This window comes from Procambarus clarkii, chromosome 16, assembly GCF_040958095.1.
Source record: "Procambarus clarkii isolate CNS0578487 chromosome 16, FALCON_Pclarkii_2.0, whole genome shotgun sequence".
NCBI classification, from domain to species: domain Eukaryota; kingdom Metazoa; phylum Arthropoda; class Malacostraca; order Decapoda; family Cambaridae; genus Procambarus; species Procambarus clarkii.
This window is the reverse complement of record NC_091165.1, coordinates 25016605-25039087: the sequence shown is the minus strand read 5'-3', so window position 1 is coordinate 25039087 and position 22483 is coordinate 25016605. Positions and strand designations below refer to the sequence as shown.

General features: G+C 47.8%; 1 protein-coding gene across 4 annotated transcripts in view; it reads left to right on the top strand.

Annotated features, from left to right (window-relative positions):
* The window catches only part of Mhcl (Myosin heavy chain-like), a 402915-nt gene that overhangs the window by 108580 nt on the left and 271852 nt on the right, over positions 1-22483 (top strand). For 2 of the 4 annotated variants that reach the window (XM_069325324.1, XM_045745415.2), the window contains exon 1: positions 6695-8217. The exons of the other annotated variants lie outside the window; for them this stretch is intronic. In XM_069325324.1, the coding sequence (XP_069181425.1) occupies positions 6880-8217 (1338 nt within the window). In that variant the 5' untranslated portion in view covers positions 6695-6879. Of the gene's footprint in view, positions 1-6694; positions 8218-22483 lie in introns of those variants that run through there. 4 annotated transcript variants of the gene reach the window in all.

The window sequence follows — 22483 nt, the reverse complement described above, 5'->3', positions numbered from 1 at the left end:
TATCGAGGTCAAATGTTACTGTATCAGTTTAGATTTATCTGTTTGTAAATTTCAGATTATATATTAGCTCTTCATAGAATTTTAAGTTTTGCAAAATTAATACCTTTGTGTGTACTCTAAGACGGAGGTGTTTACATTAGGCGAACACAGCCCAGACTTGCTTCCCAACACCCACAAGTCTTCGTGTTATTACTGATGTGTGTGGCAGTGAATATGAGCAGCATCCTCACTGTCCTGGGTGGCAGTGAATATGAGCAGTGTCCTCACTGTCCTGTGTGGCAGTGAATATGAGCAGCATCCTCACTGTCCTGGGTGGCAGTGAATATGAGCAGCATCCTCACTGTCCTGTGTGGCAGTGAATATGAGCAGCATCCTCACTGCAGAAAGACCTTTTTGAATTGCTCTGATTATGCAAAATTATATCCAAATTTTTGCCAAAGAGGATATTATAATAAGGTATAATAAGCACGTAATGGTATTTGACGGCATTTGGTAAGTTAGTGTGAGTGACGTATATGGTTGTGAGCACAGGTGTGGTACGGTGGTACCTGCTTGGTACCTGCTTGATGGGGTTCTGGGAGTTCTTCTACTCCCCAAGCCCGGTCCGGGGGCCAGGCTTGTCTTGTGAGAGCTTGGTCCAACAGGCTGTTGCTTGGAGCGGCCCGCAGGTCCACATATCCACCACAGCGCGATAGATCGATTGGCCAATGAGGCTTGCAGGAAAGAAAACTCTGATTATGACTTTGGACTATTTAATGCAATTATTAGAAACATGCCAATTAAAGAAATTAATTCAGATTTAGAAGAACTAAGAAATGGTCAGAGACCTGAAAGCTGCAGTATTAAAAGCTATGGCAACTTTTGTAATGATAGGTATTTGTATGGTCAGCACAGTAACCGGACCAGGCAATGTGATATAGTCATTGCGCTAATTCGCCTTGGCTATAGGCACATCGGGCAGGTTAGTGAGGCTGAGCCACTACCAGAATATTCAGATTGTAAACTCTGTAATAAACCTTTAATGCATTTACTAGAACACTATATTGTTGACTGTGACACCGTAAAAGATTTTAGACCTCCTGGCCTCTTGTACCACCAACTGTGTAACTATTTCATTGAATCTGGTGTACTGGACGACATCCTAACAGTTTATCCAAAATTTGCTTGTCCATTGGAACAAAAATCAAGGACAATTTTATATTATTTTTAAGCTGCATCTCTTATGACCCCATCCCTGCCCTTGTGTGGCAGTGCACAATAGAAAATTGATTTTACATATCCATACATTAAAACATTGATTTTAATCATGATATATATGTGCTTCAGCCTACAGTTTAGACCTATCGTCTTGTGTATAACCCTCTGTGTGACCCACTGTCACACAGGTATTCACTGTCCTGTGAGACAGTGAATACCAGCATTATCCTCACTTTAATAAGGCTTAATTGAAATCCTCAGATTAGGCAAAATTGTAATTAAATTTTGTTAATAAAGATGTTAATAATAATATAACAGCCCGGTTGGTCCGGTACTTCTTTTAGAAAACAATCTAGTTTTCTCTTGAAGATGATGGTGTGTGTGATGGTGCTGGCTGGCAAGTTGGGTCGTGATGGTGCACTAAATTCGTGGTGTTGCCTTGCCTGGCGGAGTGTTTGTGGAGGTGAGGCAGGTGGCAGGCAGGTGCAGGAAGGTGCGTGAGGCCTCATACACTCCTCATGCATGACAACCAATGAAACACAACATATCATCAAGGGCGCAGGGCAGTTTCTCACAAGGGCGCAGGGCAGTTTCTCACAAGGGCGCAGGGCAGTTTCTCACAAGGGCGCAGGGCTGTCTCGCCCTTGTGAGCAGGGTCTACCCTACCCTACTCAAGCAGGGTAGGCCTGCTTGATAGGGTTCTGGGAGTTCTTCTACTCCCTAAGCCCGGCCAGGCTTGACTTGTGATAGCTTGGTCCACCAGGCTGTTGCTTAGAGCGGCCTCTTCCCCGATCTCCTCTCCTTCCCTCTCTACCCCCTATCCTCTATTCCCTTCCCCCTGACTCTCATCTGCCTCCTCCCTTCCCATCCTTCCCCTCCCGTATCCACACCTTTCCTCCAATCCCCTTCTACCCCCTGCCCTCCCCTCCCTCTGTCACACAATACACTCTTCACCTCCACATCTTTAGCGCCATATGTCAGGCGTAATTTCCTGATGCTACGACTTGAAGAATTGCTCACTGTGTTATTGTGTGGCTCTTGTGGATCATTGTGGGAAAGGTACACGGGGGTTACAGCTGCCTGGGGGCGTGACGGTGGCATCACTTTTACCCACCAGCATCACTTTCATCCACCAGCATCACTTTCACCCACCAGCATCACAAATAGCGGCTACCATGACTGCATGTGACCAGTGAAGTAATCTAACCTCACCTTTGTATAAATATTTACAGTCTCTGAATCTCGCTCTTTTTCTGTTGCCCTCTTTTTTTTTGCCCTTTTTCTGTTTTGGCATGAGAGATGATAGAGTACACTACCGGACACGTTCAAGAGGATGGTTGATAATATCCATGGACGGGTCTCCCAATCCTGAGCACTCCAGGTGCCAAACACTGTGAGCAGGAACTGCGGCATGATCTACCACACGACATCACCGAATGGCCGGTTATCAGACCATTCAGACCCGTTGGTATGAGGTACCTGGAGCTTTGTAATTACTTTATTCACTCTCGTGTTGTTGAGGATATCCTCATATTGCACCCAAAATTTGCCAGTGCAGGCTACTGAACATATGGCCCTGTATGACTAACCATCCTGCGAGATGGGGACTTTTAGTATCACTGCTACCTTATTCACTCTTGTGTTGATGATATCCTCATAATGCACCCAGAGTCTGTCAGTGAGGACTACTTATCACATGCCTCTGTGTGACTAACCATCCTGTGTGATGGGGATTTTTTTTAGCATCACGTAGCTAGCTTTTTAACACACTGTACTCCCCTTCATATAGTCTAGGGTAGCTGCACAAATGCATATGTATCTCTATGTGTTAATTAAAAAAAAAAGGATAAAGGATGAACGTAATTGCCATGGATACGTATGTCGATTTCCAAATTAAAAAGACCATTACCAAATTCCAGTCACAAGACAACCCATCCCAGTGACGCTATTTATTATACACTACCACCAGAAAAAGTCACGGTCTATTTCGAATTGTCCCAAATGTCACTGCACTTTCACTGGTTCAGTGAATTAAGTAGTGAATTCATCAGTTCACCAACTACTCATTCATCAATTCTTTTCTGAATGCAGTTAGAAGACGAGTCACTACAGCAAGACTCACCTTAGAGAGTGATAATACACCACCCTTACCGACACTGAGCGCCTCTTGACAGGGACGGGACGGGTCTTCCTTCACCTTTGCTCGTCTGTCTTACACATTTGGAAGCTTGGTGGAATCTTTCATACTCCAGACCTCTCGGTAATTTACTCGTGTTCTTCAGCGTCTCCTCGCGGCTGCGCTTCTCTATTTTTTTGCCTGGACGTGAAAGATTAAGGCGTGAAGAGCAAACATTATCTGTACATTTTATATTGCCTTCAATTTCGCTCGCCTTTAAAAGGCTACGTAATTTTGGAAGAATATTCAAGTGGAGATAATGGAAGTGTTGTAAAAAGTTTAGTTGTCAAGGCTTGCTGCCTCATTCTCGAGTTGAGTTTATACAAGGTATAATCTTGGCGTGCCAGGTGCTTCTGCGTATCGTCCTGCCGCGGGCATATCGTCTCACACCAGCCTCCAAGTAATCTTTAAGATACATTTATCTCCGTGTTATTGACAGCTCCCTGTCTTGCTAACCGCTCATGCATTACTGGTTTATTTAGTTCTTTCCAGCATGGGAGCCGGTCGGCCGAGTGGACAGCACGCTAGACTTGTGATCCTGCGGTCCTGGGTTCGATCCCAGGCGCCGGCGAGAAACATTGGGCAGAGTTTCTTTCACCCTATGCCCCTGTTACCTAGCAGTAAAATAGGTACCTGGGTGTTAGTCAGCTGTCACGGGCTGCTTCCTGGGGGTGGAGGCCTGGTCGAGGACCGGGCCGCGGGGACACTAAAAAGCCCCGAAATCATCTCAAGATAACCTCAAGATAACCTCAAGATGGGGTTGCATACCAAGTTCCATATTGAAGGTGTCTAAGGCTGATAATGAACTGTTCTCCCGATTTGCCTCAACGTACAAAATGCAACGTCCTAACCTGATCAGATACGGACGAAGCTAAGGAACCCACCTAACTTACGGCGGCATAGAAAACGTGGATATTTGTGGTCCGCTACTGCTCATATTACTTTGTATTTTGTTCGCTGGAGTCCATAGCGTACAAAGTGAGGCGTGTTATTTGAGAGGACGGGTTGGCCCGTCGGCTCGTAAAATGGACGTTTTAACTCATCATAACAGTGGCAACGAACGGGGCTGGAAAATCGTCACAGCATTTGCATCATCAACATTTAAAAATAGAATACAAATTAATATATTACTTCTATATTACGGCAGTAATAGCGATATTAGCACCTTCCTCTGTGTCAAGAGCAGGCTCTAGAAACACGAGGTTGGGTTGCGTATCTAATATTTGTACTGCAGAATCGAGCTATTAGCTCTTGAACCTCGCCTTTCTAACCAATCTATTTTTCCTCTATTATATGCACTACATATATTTTTGGCCAAGTTGTGCGCGCGAGGGTTGAGCTCTGGCTCTATGGTACCGCCTCTCAACTGTCAATCAACTGGTGAACAGATTCTGGAGCCTACTGGGCTCTTATTAAATCTTCATTTTGAAACTGTGTATGGAGTCTGCCTCCACCACTTTAATGCCTAATGCATTTCATTTGTTAACTACTCTGACCCTGACAAAAAAATCCAATGTCTCTGTGGCTCAGTTGGGTACCAAGTTTCATAACTTGTCACTCATTTCCTGTGCCTCAGTTACGCTTTAATCCTGGACTCTGATGTGAGGGGGTGGTGGTGGTGACAAGATCCAGGGGAGGTGGCCAGCAGGCAGTGTACCCACCGCTCACCTGGAGATGGCAGCGCCCCGCGGGGCTCCTCACCATACCCCAGGGGGCGGGGGGGATCACCAGCACGCTGTGTGCCCGCTGCTCTCTCACTCCACAGCACATTCAGCACCGCTCCTGTGCCAGGTAAGTCCACTACGGGCTCACCATAGCCCGTGCTACTTGGAACTTGTTCCGAGTAGCTGAATCTATAACAACAACAAATCTCTCACTCACACACTTGGCCTTCGTAGCACATGTGTAAACGTTAGAGTGCTTGCATCTTGTGACTCGAATCTCTATGCGTAAATGTTACTGAAATTAAATAAAACTAACAAGCACACGCACGCACACCTGCGGGCCGGTGGCTGAATGGACAGCACGCTGGACACGTAATCCTGTGGTCCGGGGTTCGAGTCCCGGCGCCGGCGAAAACAATGGGCAGTTACTTTCACCCTGATGCCCCTGTTACCTAGCTGTAAGTAGGTACCTAGGAGTTTGACAGCTTTTACGGGCTGTTTCCTGTGTGTGTGTGTGCAAGGGGGGGGGGGGGGATGGAATAGTTAGTAGTTAGTAACAGTTGATTGATTGACAGTTGAGAGGCAGGCCGAAAGAGCAGAGTTCAACCCCCACAAACACAACTAGGTGAGTACAACCAGGTTAGTAAACACACACGCACGCACGCACGCACGCACACACACACACACACACACACACACACACACACACACACACACACACACACACACACACACACACACACACACACACACACACACACGCACATCAACGTAGGAAAGGGAAACGAAAATCCTGAACGTGTTTCAAGACCGTTTCAAGGAATACAGACGATGTCTGTATATTACTTGCATCTATATATATATATATATATATATATATATATATATATGTCGTACCTAGTAGCCAGAACGCACTTCTCAACCTACTATGCAAGGCCCGATTTGCCTAATAAGCCAAGTTTTCATGAATTAATTGTTTTTCGACTACCTAACCTACCTAACCTAACCTAACTTTTTCGGCTACCTAACCTAACCTAACCTATAAAGATAGGTTAGGTATGGTTAGGTAGGGTTGGTTAGGTTCTGTCATATGTCTACGTTAATTTTAACTCCAATTAAAAGAAATTGACCTCATAATGAAATAGGTAGGTTTATCATTTCATAAGAAAAAAATTAGAGAAAATATATTAATTCAGGAAAACTTGGCTTATTAGGCAAATCGGGCCTTGCATAGTAGGCTGAGAAGTGCGTTCTGGCTACTAGGTACGACATATATATAGATGCATATATATATATATATATATATATATATATATATATATATATATATATATATATATATATATATATATATATACGAGCTCTGGTAATATCATAAGGACCCATATGCTCTCTCGTAGTAATAAGACGTTCAAGAGCTTCCGGCTTTTACTTTCTTCATATTTGTTTATTGAGGATTTTGATATTTACGTAAATGAGCAAATATTGGGTTTAATCGCTGACCATCATTGTGACGGAGACAAGAGAGTGCAGGGTTGGGTATTATTAGTGGTGAGCCATACGGTAGAGGTAGCGGGGTTATGTTTGTATAGGAGGGTGAGGGAGGTGATCCCGGGGCAGGATGGCCGCCCGTCACCCCGGCCAGTCAGTTGCCTGGCTGGCCCCGTAGTGATCACACCGTGTTGTTGTTGCGTCCCCCGCCGCCACCTCCTGGTGATTTTGACGCTTACTTGATAGTGAGACTGGCAGGGTCCGTACTGCGCTTGACAGCTGTGGGGGCGGCGCTGTGTCAAGTGCCACATGTTGTGCCAAGTGTAGTGTCAGGTTCGCCACACCGCCATTATGCCTAGTGCTTTTGATTTGTTTGGTCCGTTCGAGAACTCGCTCAGGATTTACCACAAACCACAGTGGCGTTTGCGGCCGTGTCCGCACGGCATCCATGTTCCCGAGAACTGCACGTGCGACCCCGTCCACGAGTGCAAACGACCACACTGCGCTAATGATATGCCCCTTGACCCCCTGTGTCGGCTGACGATTGGAACTCCGTTCGGCCCAATGACATCCATCGTGGACTCTCCTTCGGCCCATAAGTGCCACTCCAGTGGGTGCAGCCAATCTCCGCCTACAACGCCCACGAGGGCTCCAAGTGCCTTCTCAGTCGCCGTGGTGGATCGTCTCTACTCGACGCGCACCCACGCCTCAGCAGCCAAAATGAAGGGCGGTGGAACTGGGGGTCGTTCTCCCGGGCACGACAATGCTGGGGAGGACGCACCGGACGAGGTTGTTGGAGGTATGGCGCGAAAGACGGGTTCTAGACTGATATCTCAGCTGATCAGTGAACAGGCTGTTAGTGGCCACGATCGAACGCGTCGCGATGGAGTTTTGCTCTCGCCAGCACGCCGAACGCACAGTATCAGGCGGGTTCCTACCACTTTGCCCTCGGACCTGGCCTACCCCACCCGTCGCTCGCAGTCATCCCACGCCGCCATCAAGACTGTCAACAGCACACTGTCTAAGCGAGGACGTGTTAGCGAGAGTGATGCTTCCTCTAGCGAACTCTCGTCTTCCCCGGAGACTTCGCCGGGCACCACCCCAGCCACAACTCCAGTGTCTACCCCGAGGAAAACACTTTCTCCCAAAAACAGCGGCAATGAGCTTCTTAGTATGAAAACTTCAACGTGCAAGAGAACCGCGAAATCGCCGTACGCGAGGCCGTCGGCCGTCTTCTGTGGTGGAGGGGGCGGCATGCGGGGGAAGATCAAGCCGGCACCCCTAAATAAGAGTGCTAGCGATGGCATGGAGCGACTACGCAGCAGCGCAGGATTGCGGCCAGTAAAGGGCAAATTAACTGATTTCCTAGTCAACGGAGACAAAAAGGAGCTATGTGAAGAGGTGCTGAACGAGCAGCTGCGTAGCAAGTTGTCGCGGGTCTCGTCCGATTCTCGCGTCGACGAGCTGCTGGCACAGGCCTACATGGCCCTGGAGAGCTTAATCCCAGAGCAGACCAACCAGGTGCCTCTGGTGTCCAGCGAGCGCCTGGCTACCACTCCACCCTCACAGCCTCCTCACGACTCCCTCAGACGTCTAGCCATAGCCCACGCCAGGAAGGAGAACGGCAAGAGTTATAAGGACCTAACACAGATCCTTCAGGAGAAGATAGAGGAGCTTGACGATGCTATGGTGAGTCTTACGTAACAACCACAACGCCAAGGTTTTTCTAGATCACCTGACAGTGTCACAGAAGCTGACGAAGCTGTAAAATGTCAAAGGTTGGCATAATTTGTCGTATGGTATGGGTAAGGTGGAAACATCAGGCCGCTTTGGTCAAGTTTAACATCATTGCGTTTGACTAAGGAATACCTCCAAGAATGCCTCTTGGAGGTATTCCCACTTGGCAGTGGTGGGCACACCCTTAACCTTGATTCTGCGCCAATTGTCACAACGTTGAGGACCTTCACACAGAAAATGTGATTTTTACCCAAATGAAGCTCGCGCGCGTGTGTGTATTAACCTAGTTGTGTGTGTGTGTATGTATGTGTGTGTGTATGTATGTATGTGTGTATGTATGTATGTACTCACCGATTTGTGCTTGCAGGGGTTAAGCTCTGGCTCTTAGGTCCTGCCTCTCAACTGTCAATCAACTGGTGTACAGGTTCCTGAGTCTACTGGGATCTATCATATCTACATTTGAAACTGTGTATTTATGTATGTATGTATGTATGTATGTATAGTAGCAGGCATCCATCAGTTTCAGGTGAGTGTGTATATATATATATATATATATATATATATATATATATATATATATATATATATATATATATATATATATATATATATAAATACAACATACAATATATGTTTTATACAATGTATATGTATAAAACATATGCAGTTTTATATACAATATAAAATATAAACAGGTTGGTAAGTCAAGCATTTTCGGAGTTACTTGTCTAGTTCTTATTTGATATCATCTGCCGTCATATTCTGCTGCATTTTTCACCAATTTGTTATTTTTATTTTTTTTTTATTAATGAGAACATGGCAGTGCCTCAATTTACATTTTATGTAAATGCAAAGATAATTTGCATTGAATACATAACGAAAACTCGACGAAAAATTCTGTCGTCTTGAAAACTTTTCTGAAATAATGAGAGAAGAATATTCTCAAGATTAATTGTTAAGACCTGTTACACGTATGAATGACTTATAAATAGAAAATAAATGTTTGATAATGACTAGAAAAGAGGTGTTGGTGGGTAGGAAAGAGTGTGACTTGTCTGGGCAAGTCTCATGCTTAAGGGGAGGAAGTTGGTTTTTGTTGTCATGCTTATAAGAGGCAGGATACAGCTGACCTGCAGTACCGTGCTGGGGGAAGACACACGGAGCCGGACGGCCGAGCGGACAGCACGCTGGACTTGTGATCCTGTGGTCCTGGGTTCGATCCCAGGCGCCGGCGAGAAACAATGGGCAGAGTTTCTTTCACCCTATGCCCCTGTTACCTAGCAGTAAAATAGGTACCTGGGTGCTAGTCAGCTGTCACGGGCTGCTTCCTGAGGGTGGAGGCCTGGTCGAGGACCGGGCCGCGGGGACACTAAAGCCCCGAAATCATCTCAAGATAACCTCAAAATAACCCTGGTCACAGCAACACACACCTCGAAGGTGTTGAACACAGCAACACAACACCTGCTGCTACACTCACGGCGTCTGGGTACCAAGGCTGCTATCTCTGGCTAAGAGCCGTAGGATTCTGGGAAACCTATTGACCCTTGTGAGGCAAATTCTATTGCTACCCAACCAAACTAACTGACATGTATGTCTAACTTCAGCTTGAAGCTAGACAAGGGTTCCCACGTGTTGTATGAGGCATAATTCATTGGTTCTGTTGTTTGCTGGGAGTCGTGAACCTTCACTTGCTTCATTTCTCATCCGGCACTGCAGTGCGACATTGGCACTTATGTAAGGTTGGTCACGCCCCCAGTGCTAGTGGGAAATGTGTAGGTTGTTCTCATACTACACATTGTTCTCACGTTCTCACTCTCTCTCTTGGACTGCTGCTGGTGAAGGGCCTGTGGAGTTTACTCGGCCGACGAGGACATAGCTACAATAATGCCAGTGTGTGTGTGAAATAGTAGATGCTGAATAAGACAAAATGTCACAATATCGTGGCTGAGAGAAATAACCCAACCAATTGATTGACGGTTGAGAGGCGGAACCAAAGAGCCGAAGCTCGACCCCCACAAGCACAACTGTTTTAATTAACTGTGGACCGTAGGAGTGGGTATGGTTACTGGTAGGAGGCTCCACTTGTTGAACACGGGTGGAGGAATTATGCATATCATGTTTGATAACATATTGAATTATAGGTTGATAGCATTTTTGTTATTTCCTTCATGTTGAGTGTTATGCGGATTTAGCGAGTGTCTCGGTCAAGTTCGTTCGACAAGTGAGCAGCACCGTCTCTGCATTTGCCACATCGTAAAAAAAAACAGCTGTTTTTGCCTACCCAGAAATGTACGAAACTGAAGCATCACCACCTGACCTGTTGAGGTCGATGCAAGCGTCATTAGTACGTCACATTTTTTAACGCATTGGTCGATTCCGTAAAAAAAACAAAAAAAAAACTCGACGTATTAGGAGAGGGGACGCTGATGATGGGAAGTTAAGGGTAAAGGACTCCTCCAGGTGCAGGAGTCTGGGGGGGGGGGGAAGAGTCTTCAGACTATGGACTCTCCATATCATATTTGATATCATATTTGTTATAATATTTGACCTCCGTTCATGTTTATTTGATAAAATCTAAAATCCAATATTCACTGCTGCATGATCTGAGATGTGTAACCGAGTTTGGCTGAGCGCTTATTTGAGGTTATCGCAGTGTGTGTGTGTGTGTGTGTGTGTGTGTGTGTGTGTGTGTGTGTGTGTGTGTGTGTGTGTGTGTGTGTGTGTGTGAGATTGTGTGAGTGAGTGAGAGGCAGAGTGCACATGTCCGTGGTGGGGCTGCCTGTTGGCGACCACCAGTTATGAGGTGAAATGGCAGCGTGAACGGTAGGAATGTGTGGGTACGGTGAGGGGGGGGGGGGTGTGGGTTTAGAGTAGGAGTGAGTAAGGGAGAGGGAGAGGGGTGAAAGAGAGGGAGTGAGTGTGGAGTGAGAGGGAGTGAGTGAGGAACGCGGCCCATACCTAAGTGGTTGGGCCTCTGGTGAGTCAGCCTGGCCTCACCTCCCACTAACCTTGAACAGGAGTAGGAGGCCCCCCCCACACACTCATCACAACACCTCGTGACCCCCCCCCCCCTGGCCCCCCCACACTCATCACAACACCTCGTGACCCCCCCCCCCCCGTGGCCCCCCCACACTCATCACAACACCTCATGCCCCCTGCCCCCCACACTCATCACAACACCTCATGCCTCCCTGCCCCCCACACTCATCACAACACCTCGTGCCCCCCCTGACCCCCCACATTCATCACAACACCTCATGCCCCCTGCCCCCCACACTCATCACACCTCATGCCTCCCTGCCCCCACACACTCATCACAACTGTTACCTGGTGTGGTAACACAGGCTGAGACTCTGCGGTAACCGAGATAACAGTAACTAAGCTAGAGTATCAGTGGCCATTATTGGCCACTGATACTCTAGCATGATGTATCTAGCACTGATACTCTAGCATGATGATGGCCACTGATACTGATACTCTAGCTTAGCAAGAGCAAGAATAGGCAGATGCCCTCACTACAACATGGTTCTTGCTCCTTAATCTGTCTCCATCGTCTTACCTAACATAACAGACAAGGACAATAATGATAGTCGTGTGTCATCCCTCTCGGGGGAAACGTAGCTGCTCGCAGCCTGACGTGTGAAAAACGGCCTGGTTGATGAGGCATCCTTTATTGCTATACAAACCTGGAATGATTCTGTGCAAGATCAAACACACGCGTGTTAAAATAGCGCCTCTGGAAGTAGAGATGTTGTATGTTCTGTCAACGATACAGAAACGACTGGGCAGGTTTTCTTTCGCCTGATGCATCTGTTCACCTAGCAGTAAAATAGGTACTCTGAGAGTTAGACTGTTGTGGGTTGCATCCTGGAAAAGTCAGCCTAGGGGGAGTCTTCGATAGCTACAGGCTTCTTGTTGCTGATCAATTCTCATTAAAATACGTCACGTGGGACTGCGAGCATCAGCAGCCTGAGGTGACGGTGGCCACCTACCTGGGCCAGGATTAATGAAGCAATCATTCACGAAACCTGTACATCTTTCCTCAGTCATTGAGGCTTTGTTTACATTCCTTAAACAGTTCAGTGTTAGCTAAGCTCCACAACCCAAGGTTATTGTTTCTGTGGACAATCTCGTAGTGCTTCAGTGCTCATAAAATGTGTAATGTGAAAATGGCTGTAATTGTCAAAGGATGCACAGGTTTCGTTAATGGTTGTATTAATGTTTGATGACTCCTGGCTCAAAAGTTACAGCCCCGCTCCTGTGCCAGGTAAGTTCACTACGGGCTCACCATAGCCCATGCTACTTGCCCCGCTCCTGTGCCAGGTAAGTCCACTACGGGCTCACCATAGCCCGTGCTACTTGGAACTTTCTGTTCCCAGTAGTTGAATCTTAAACAACAACAACAACAACAACAACAAACGTTTGGTGACTCGTGGTCCTGGAGGGCTGATTATAAACCAATCTGCTGGAGGATTGGGTATATCCGTGGGGGGAACCACCGCAAGGTGAAGAAACCTCTCACCAGCTAGCTGTTGGTAACAACCCCTCGCTTGTAATGACCACAGTGGTACAGCCAGTGTGGTGGTGCACGCGACGGCCCCCCCCCCCACCCCCACACACCCCCACCCACTACTACCTTAAACGCTTGCTGGAGCGCCGCGTGTAGCTGGGCTGGTGGAGTCGGGGTGGAGCCATTCAAGCTTAAATATATATATATATATGTGTGTGTGTGTGTGTTTGTACAAAACTCTGGTTTTGTTTTTTTGAAGGTGGAGAGGAAGAGCCGCGTGGCTGTCACTTTAGTGTGGTAAACAACGCAGACGTCCAGACTGTGTTGACGTCTCAGACTAATAACAACAGTTGTAAATAATGGAAGTTATAAGAAGAAATGTTTAATAATCGTTTTATTCTTGCCTCGCACACTAGTACTGCGCATCATGAGTACAGTCAAGACGGATGGGTGTAACAAGTATGAAATGAAGTAGACCAAGTGATATATACCCAAGGCATCTTGGGTATATATAGTCTTGGGCACAACATTACTACACAAAATTTGGGTAGAGTGTAGTTTCTAACACGAAGCCTGGCCCCACCCTGGGGGCCAGGCTTGGTGTTAGAAACATTAAGGGATCCATTAAGCAGAGTCGGCTATTGAGCGGCCCTTCTTAATCTCTCTCTCCCGGAGTTTGAGTTGTGACTGCTGTGTGCGCGTGAGGGCTCATACTGTTTTAAAAGCGTATTCGTCCTGAGGTGTTTATTTTCTCTTAGGGTGTGTGAGAGAAGAGGGCAAAGGATCACTTCCGGAAGCTCTTACCTTCGTGAGGAGTCTGTCTTCCACCTCACACGCCACTCTTTCTTATCTCAACACAACTTCTCACCCTTTGTTTGCACTGAAGCAGCATACATCACAACTGATCAGGAATGATCGTGATTACACAAACGCTCTCTGACGCATCACATTCTCATCGAAGCATTCTTGAAACACAAGAAAGTGGCATAAAACCTGCACATTATCTCACACCCCGCCACCCATCCGGATTCTTCAACCACCCCCAGTATCTGGGGGTGATTGAAGAATATCTTATCCTGTCGCGCCGACATGTGGTGCGATCTAGCCTGTGTTGTCCACCCCGAGGGCATGATGGGCACCCCCCCCCCAGCCTTCACTTTCCTATCGGACGAGTGAATGCCTCCAGCACACACACACACACACTAACACACACACACAGTAACACACATCAAAATATGCCCCGCCCTCACCCCCTCCAGTGCTGGTGGGACGCCCTTGTTATGTTCCTGGTGGTGTGGAAGAGGTGGACTTAACATCCGCCTCCCACACCACCCTGTCAGCCACGCCCGGGTCTCCTGCGCATGTCCCGACACCTAGCATTGGGGGAATTACTCCGTTCCTAATCCCAACATCTGACTTTCTAGGATGTCCCTTCAGATGTCTAGCCCTTCTGTGATGTTGTACACCCTTATGTCTAGCCTTCTGGCTAGTCCCGCTCACGCCCACACACCCAGCCCTCTGGGATGCCCGCCCGACGCCCAGATGTCTAACTCTCGAAGATGTTCCCCATAGAAGGAAAACTACATGTAAAGGACCTGGCAGCTAACAAGTATAACAAATCAAACATCTTCACACCAGAAGATGGCAAGGTAGATTATATAATAAATGAAAGAATATATGAAAGAAATAAAGATTATAAGAGCCTTCAAATCCAAGGATTCCACCACAGTGCTCTTACTATTCAAGTCACTTGTACTTTCTCCCCCCGTCAGTACTGCGTGGTACTCACCTACCCCGCCAAAGCAGGAGATAATAATATAGAGGGAATGTCGAGAACAAACACATTAACCACCACAATTATTCCCACCGTCTCAAGGCATTCAAAATGTATATATACTCTATATTAAGGAGACGAGAAATATATCACATAATACTTGGAAGATACTGGAAGGCCAGGTGCTTAATGTGCCCAGCAAAATATCAACATATGGAGCGGATGATATGTAAGAAATGCAGAATAGAGCCAGTGAAGAGTAGAGGTGACGTATAGGGAATACTTTGAACATCAGGGCTTCCCGCCTCTTTAATAGTCTAAAAACAAATGTACCTTACCTACCTTGAGGTTATCTTGAGGTGCTTCCGGGGCTTAGCGTCCCCCGCGGCCCTGTCGTCGACCAGGCCTCCTGGTTGCTGGACTGATCAACCAGGCTGTTGGACGCGGCTGCAATATGTCAAAAATATTGCCGGAAGAGAACTGAACGTGTTCAAGAAACAATGAGACAAGTTCCTGCAAGATGGACTAGACCAACGGGGTTGTAGTGGATGCGTGTGGTCCTGCCACTTGAAGCAACAGGTTCTGTTGGACCTGGTTACCACAAGTCAAGGCCGGGCTTGGGGATTAGAAGAACTCCCAGAACTCACTCTAGGTATACTGCAGGTATACTCTCAGCTACACCCCTGGAACTAGTCCTCTACCCTGTCATACTCCCCTGCTATCAACACCCCTGCATGAAACTATCCATCCTGATACATCCACTTCTCAACATTTACCACTGCAGTCTGGCCCGCCTACATCCACTCGCTGATGCTTAGTCCATGTTGTTAAGAGTGATGTGTCTCTAAGTGTCTCTAACTCAACCCTGGCTCAATCCTCCCACACTAGCCTGGCTCCCCACCCACACACTAGCCTGGCTCCCCACCCACACACTAGCCTGGCTCCCCACCCACACACTAGCCTGGCTCCCCACCCACACACTAGCCTGGCTCCCCACCCACACACTAGCCTGGCTCCCCACCCACACACTAGCCTGGGTCCTCACCCACACTCTAGCCTGGCTCCCCACCCACACACTAGCCTGGCTCCCCACCCACACACTAGCCTGGCTCCCCACCCACACACTAGCCTGGCTCCCCACCCACACACTAGCCTGGCTCCCCACCCACACACTAGCCTGGCTCCCCACCCACACACTAGCCTGGCTCCCCACCCACACACTAGCCTGGCTCCCCACCCACACACTAGCCTGGCTCCCCACCCACACACTAGCCTGGCTCCCCACCCACACACTAGCCTGGCTCCCCACCCACACACTAGCCTGGCTCCCCACCCACACACTAGCCTGGCTCCCCACCCACACACTAGCCTGGCTCCCCACCCACACACTAGCCTGGCTCCCCACCCACACACTAGCCTGGCTCCCCACCCACACACTAGCCTGGCTCCCCACCCACACACTAGCCTGGCTCCCCACCCACACACTAGCCTGGCACCCCGCCCACACTACTCCTCACACTGTCCTTGCCTCTGGCTAGAGCGCCCACACCCTGTGTGTGTACATGAGTGGCCTTCCAGCGTCAGGTGAGGCAGTAAGAGGAACGCCCAGGAGATTATATTTGGACGTCCGCACTGTGATACTGATGCAGGTGGGAGCGGGCGGTGGAGAACAGCCCGCGCCCTCTGGTGGCGCCCTCAGGGCTCCCCATCTTTGTATTAACATAATTTAGGTACATATTTGTGCAGCTACACTATGTGAAGGGATGCATAGTATGTGTCAAGACAGATGATCCAACAAATTCCCATCTCACAGGATGGTCCGTCACACAAGGGCAGCCCATCGACCTTGGGTGATGGTGAAATTCAATTTTTTTATGCAGGAAAAGTATATACATAGATGATTTACAAACATAATGTTGGATTTATAGATAGAGGTAGTACATACAATACCTAAAGCCACTAGTACGCACAGCGTTTCGGACAAGGTGTGGGGTGGGGTGGGGGGGGGAGAAAACCACTTAGACTAAAACTTAATAGTAATTGGGATTAGGTATAAATTGTGTTGAAAAAAGGAATACAAATAATAAAAAGGGGTGAACATGGCAGAAATCATCAATTATACAAGTTGGAGAACAAACAGCATTGTTTAAAAATAGCAAGACTATCTGCAAGACTAAATAGCAAGACTATAAATAGCAAGACTAGTGGTCTACCCACGCCCCGCTGGGCACAGCTGTCCGCTCTGGAGACCTCCGCTGGAGCCAGAGGCAACAAGAATATCATCTGTTGGCCAAAAGATCTCTACATCCGCGTATTCACGATAAAGCTTGGACCTGGCTCGCGTGGGGTCCAGGGTTCGAGGGGGGGTAGAAATAGCCTAAGCTACTCTATCCCTTTGAGATATATTTCTTGTCTCAATAAACATACTTCAACTTGAACAGGGTTCGAGACCCATACAGACCAGGTGACTGGAAAGCACCCAACGTAGATTGAACAAATAATGGGGGTTTGCTCTAAGACTGGTCTCAGCGTTGACGTGGATTAACCTAAGGCGATACACTGAGGGAACTAAGTTTAATCTTCCTTAACAGCCTATTTCATGCATGAAGATGGTAATGATTTTACCCAAAACGTTGTAAAGGAAATAAACAAAATGAATGGAAAGATTTGGTAGTATATTTATTGTAATGATCGGAAATATTGAGAGATTAAGAAACTTATTAGCAAGAGACATGTAAGTGTTGAAGCAAGTACTGTATGGTTAAAGTACTGTACTGCAAGTACAGTACAGTACTAGGATGTCTAGCATCCTCGTGCTAGGATGATGATACTGTATGACTAAAAGAAATACTAAGGTACAGTTCCTCTCGCTGGTGTCTTACTGCCTCTTCTTTAGTGAAAATGCGATTACATGGCTTGGCGCGCATGTCTTTATGTTGCTCTGGATTTTGGTAATAATTTATGCGAGACTTGCAAGGGGTGCCGGTAGAAGGCAGTGAGTGGTCTTGTGCGGACTGTCCCGCTACCTTGCCATGATTTCGGGGCTCAACGCCCTCGCGGCCCGGTTCTCGACCAGGCCTCCTGGTTGCTGGGCTGGTCAGCTAGGCAGTTGGACAGGGCTGCTCGCAGCGTGTGATAACAGCAGTTTCCTTACGACTTTCCTCTTCCTTGCAGGTAAGTGTGGCTCCGGTGATGGTGTGGTGTGCCGGCCAGGTGAGAGGCGTGTGAGGTGAGTTATTATTGATCACAATGATGCTGACAGGCCAGCAGACCCTGTGACATTTGTGATGAATGTTGAGCTAGTTACATTATGCATGAACTAGTATTTCTAACCACGCCGTGCGCAACAACTTGCCGAGTGGTAGAGGGGGGTTGAGGTGGGGGGCTGGAGAGGTGTGAAAGAGGGTGGGAAAGGCTGCAAGAGCAGGGGGAAGGGAGGGCATGGTGGGGGAGAGGCTGCTACAGATGGCGAGTGTAGGCAAGCTGGTCTCTGGTATGTTAGGAGGTTGTAATGGACCAGTGCAAGGTATGGACACGTGTGTCTAAAGGCACCATGGCGAGTAATGGATGGGTGGGGCAGAGGGAGGGTGATGCCAGGGCCGGCAGGCCAAGACCTCACCATACAACACCAACAGATGAGAGAATTGAGAAGAAAAAATAGCTGAGTGATTCGTGTTGACACAAGAAGTGTCACAATACGCGAGAGAACGCTACTGGCAACTGTGACTGTTGACGAACATTACTGATGGCGTCGCCAGCTGGCCAGGCCTACACCTCCTCCACCTCCTCAGTCACCAGGGACATTTTTCTGGTCTCGCGATGTTTGTATATATGAGAAATTAGAAATTTACAAGAGGCCTGTTGGACCATACGAAGCGGCTCCTATTTATGTCCACCCAAAATAATTCATGTATGTGGACAATGATGATGATTATATGTAATTTGGTCTGTAGTGGCAAACTATGGGGGCTGTAGTTGGTGTTAATCACACGCACCGAACTATTGTACTCGAGATAAATGCATCCACCAAATTGGTGTTATTACGTTTCGTAATCACATCCCAATTATCTCATTACATCATTACAAACACTGTCTGGAAATTACTTGGAGGAATATTAGTAATTCCGTCAGATGAACTTGCCACCAAAGAACTCTTTTAATGTCCCTCGGCAGTAACTGACGTTGTAAACGTGTTCATGAAGTGCAGGAGGCGACCAAGCGAGGTGTGGGACGGGCCAGGCGGGGTGAGGCTCACCCCAATATTATCTGGGCATAGTGCGGGTGTGGCGGGTACCGCAGGTGGTGTGGCCCGCCTGGCCTGTGTTCCTCTCTCGCCTCCTCCTGTATTTCTCTCTTTATCACCTTTGTTTTGCACCTCCTTCGTCTCTCTCTCCTTTCTCTCCTCTCTCTCTCCTCTCTCTCTCCTCTCTCTCTCTCTCCTCTCTCTCTCCTCTCTCTCTCCTCTCTCTCTCCTCTCTCTCTCCTCTCTCTCTCTCTCTCATACTCATTCATTCATTCATTCATGCCGTTGTTTCGTGACAATCGTACAGCCTTAAAATTTCAGAACTAGTTTTTTATTGTTGGTTGTGTCATATTGTTTCCTTGAGATGGTTCCAGGGCTTAGCGTCCTGGCGGCCCGGTCCTCGACCAGGCCTCCTACGTTGCATATACTTGTGTCGTAATATTACGAAGTAATACGTAATTCTTGTGTTGTAATGTTGCGGATAGTTGTGACGTAATGTTGCGGATAGTTAGAGTAACGTAGTAGTAGAGGGAGCCGGTCGGCCGAGCGGACAGCACGCTGGGCTTCTGATCCTGTGGTCCTGGGTTCGATCCCAGGCGCCGGCGAGAAACAATGGGCAGAGTTTCTTTCACCCTATGCCCCTGTTACCTTGCAGTAAATAGGTACCTGGGTGTTAGTCAGCTGTCACGGGCTGCTTCCTGGGGGTGGAGGCCTGGTCGAGGACCGGGCCACGGGGACACTAAAAAAAACGAAATCATCTCAAGATAACCTCAAGATAACGTTGCGTGTAGTGTAGGTATCGTCCTCCAGACACTATGTTGATTGTGTGGGTATCGAGACTCCTCAAGATAACCTCAAAGAATCGTCCATAGTGAACAACCACGAGATGACATATATGGAAACTGGAAACACAAATGAGCCGAATAAATGAAAGAACACACACATCCTGTAGGAGGTTTGGGTCGAGGACCGGGCCGCGGGGGACATTGAGTCCGGAAAGCATCTCAACGTAGCCTGTGTTGATGGTCGACAAGAGGAATGTACTGAAGACGTTCTGGAAGCCATCTGATAACTAAAATGGTTCATAGTTACAACTTGTGTGCGAAGTTTTGGTCACATTCAGTGATTCTTTAACCCGTACATATTAGGGGCTGTTAAACGTCAACTTTGTTTAGACCATTTTCTCTAATTTTAATGGCAATTTTGACTTTACAGCTTAAGAGCACTTCCAATCTCGTGTTAACAAAATATAACCAAATGCTTCAAATGTAATCTGGACGACGTCAAGAGGTTCCGAGAATTTTTTTGTATGTTTTCGCGCCTGGATGAGAAATGTGAAATGTTGTCCTTTTACTAAACTTAAGAATTGCAACGATGAATGTCACTTTAGTTGCTCGGGGGAAGACTGTATAAACTAGTTAGCTTCCGAGAACCGGAAACTTAATGGCGGGTCGTATCTTGGAGTTTTATACGATAAAGCGCCTTATTAGGACACTAATATTACACCCGCTGGTAAGGAATCTTGAAGCGGTCAGTGGCCGTGGAGCTCCTCGCCCAGGAGTGTGTCCCAGGCTTGACCAGGGTGTGCAAGACGCCAATATTCAAAGCTTGTCTGGTAAGTGAGCTCCTGTCAGGTACTTCCCAACAAATTAAGATCATGTCTGGTGAAACTCTTTTAGTTTGTAGTTTCCATTCCGGGCTATCAGATACAGCCGCGTGCTCCTACCGGCCGGGGCTGTGAGAGAAACATGCGAGAGCTAAATGATTACAATTATTTATCAATACAATTTATGGCTGGCCTCGGGGGGAGGGAGGAGAGCCTTGTTTAGTTAGAGGATGGTGGCGAGCTGTGCCGGGCAGGTTTTGTGGCGGTGTTACTGCCTCTTGGGACAGGAGACAGGTGGTTGTCACTCCATCCTGTTCAGGTGGTTGTCACTCCATCCTGTTCATCCTGGGACCAGCAGCAGCCGCGGACCCTGACTTATCTTATCCTCCAAGGGGGTGGGTTTGCTTGGGCTTACCATCAACCTGTTGGTAAGGACTAGTGTGAGCGATAACACTTTGTCCTTACCAACAGGCGGGCATGGGGCTCGACCCCGACCCGCCTATGACATTCCCTGGACCAAGACCAATCACACTGCAAAGTTTGGCGAGGTTAGCCTCAAGCGTCGGGCCCCCAAACATTGAACAAACAAACGGACATTATATTTTATAGATATAGATCAAGGAAAAATGCGTGAAAATCTTAGAAATGAAGAATACGTCTTGGAGAAGGAAATTGAAAAACTAAATATCGACGTTTCTTTTATATTTGTCTTGGGCCTGAAGCGTGTTGCTAAAGGACGCATTTTGACATTATATATTCATCACGTAGCGCGTATATATTCATCACGTAGCGCGTATATATTCATCACGTAGCGCATTCATCTTATATCGGGTAGCATTTTGAGGTATATTGTTTAGAACGATAATGTGAAATGTATAACTTAATTGGTGGAGACTGTCTCCTCCAACACCCGGTGATGGGGGACAGCTTCCTCCAACACCCGGTGATGGGGGGACACCCTCCTCCAACACCCGGTGATGGGGGACACCCTCCTCCAACACCCGGTGATGGGGGACACCCTCCTCCAACACCCGGTGATGGGGGGACACCCTCCTCCAACACCCGGTGATGGGGGACACACCCTCCTCCAACACCCGGTGATGGGGGACACCCTCCTCCAACACCCGGTGATGGGGGACACACCCTCCTCCAACACCCGGTGATGGGGGACACACCCTCCTCCAACACCCGGTGATGGGGGACACCCTGTTCACTGAACCGCTTCACTATCTCGGTAATAATGGCAGGTGTTACACTATAGATTAAGGATCATTTGCATGTACCTGTCCTGGTGCAGACATGCGCCAGACTGACACCAACATGCACCAACCCTTTAAGATAGACACCGCCAGGTGCAGGAAATAATCTATGAGTATTTGGGAGGCGTCAGGTTCAGTCTAGCTCAGACCCATCAAGGCGCTGGGACTCTCAGCGTCTTGGGGGATTCATCAGAGTACAAGGCTCCTGGGGGTGGCTCAGACCCATCAAGGCGCTGGGACTCTCAGCGTCTTGGAGGACTCATCAGAGTACAAGGCTCCTGGGGGTGGCTCAGACCCATCAAGGCGCTGGGACTCTCAGCGTCTTGGAGGCCTCATCAGAGTACAAGGCTCCTGGGGGTGGCAAAGACCCATTAAGGCGCTGGCACTCTCAGCGTCTTGGGGGATTCATCAGAGTACAAGGCTCCTAGGGGTGGCTCAGACCCATCAAGGCCCTGGGACTTATGTTTTGAAGGTGATCCAACGGAATTCACAAGTTAGTCAGAACTAATACGATTTCTAGTGTCCGTAATCTAGCTTGGCAAGATTTTGTTCATAACACAGTACAGTACTAGGATACCTGAAGTTCAGTTTCATTCATTTATTATGCACCCCATACCCATCTTGTTGGCGGTAGTGGAAAGGCTTACAGGGGCACATAATGGGCTCAGGGACTGAACGCCACAATTCATTTAGCTAAGCAAGTTACAATCTTGGTGAACTAGTTACGAAATTCAGTATTAGTCTGAAGAACGTGGAAATCTCGGTATCCGAACTCAAAAGTTAGTTCGGATATTACAATTGTTATACATATTACTATAATTACTAT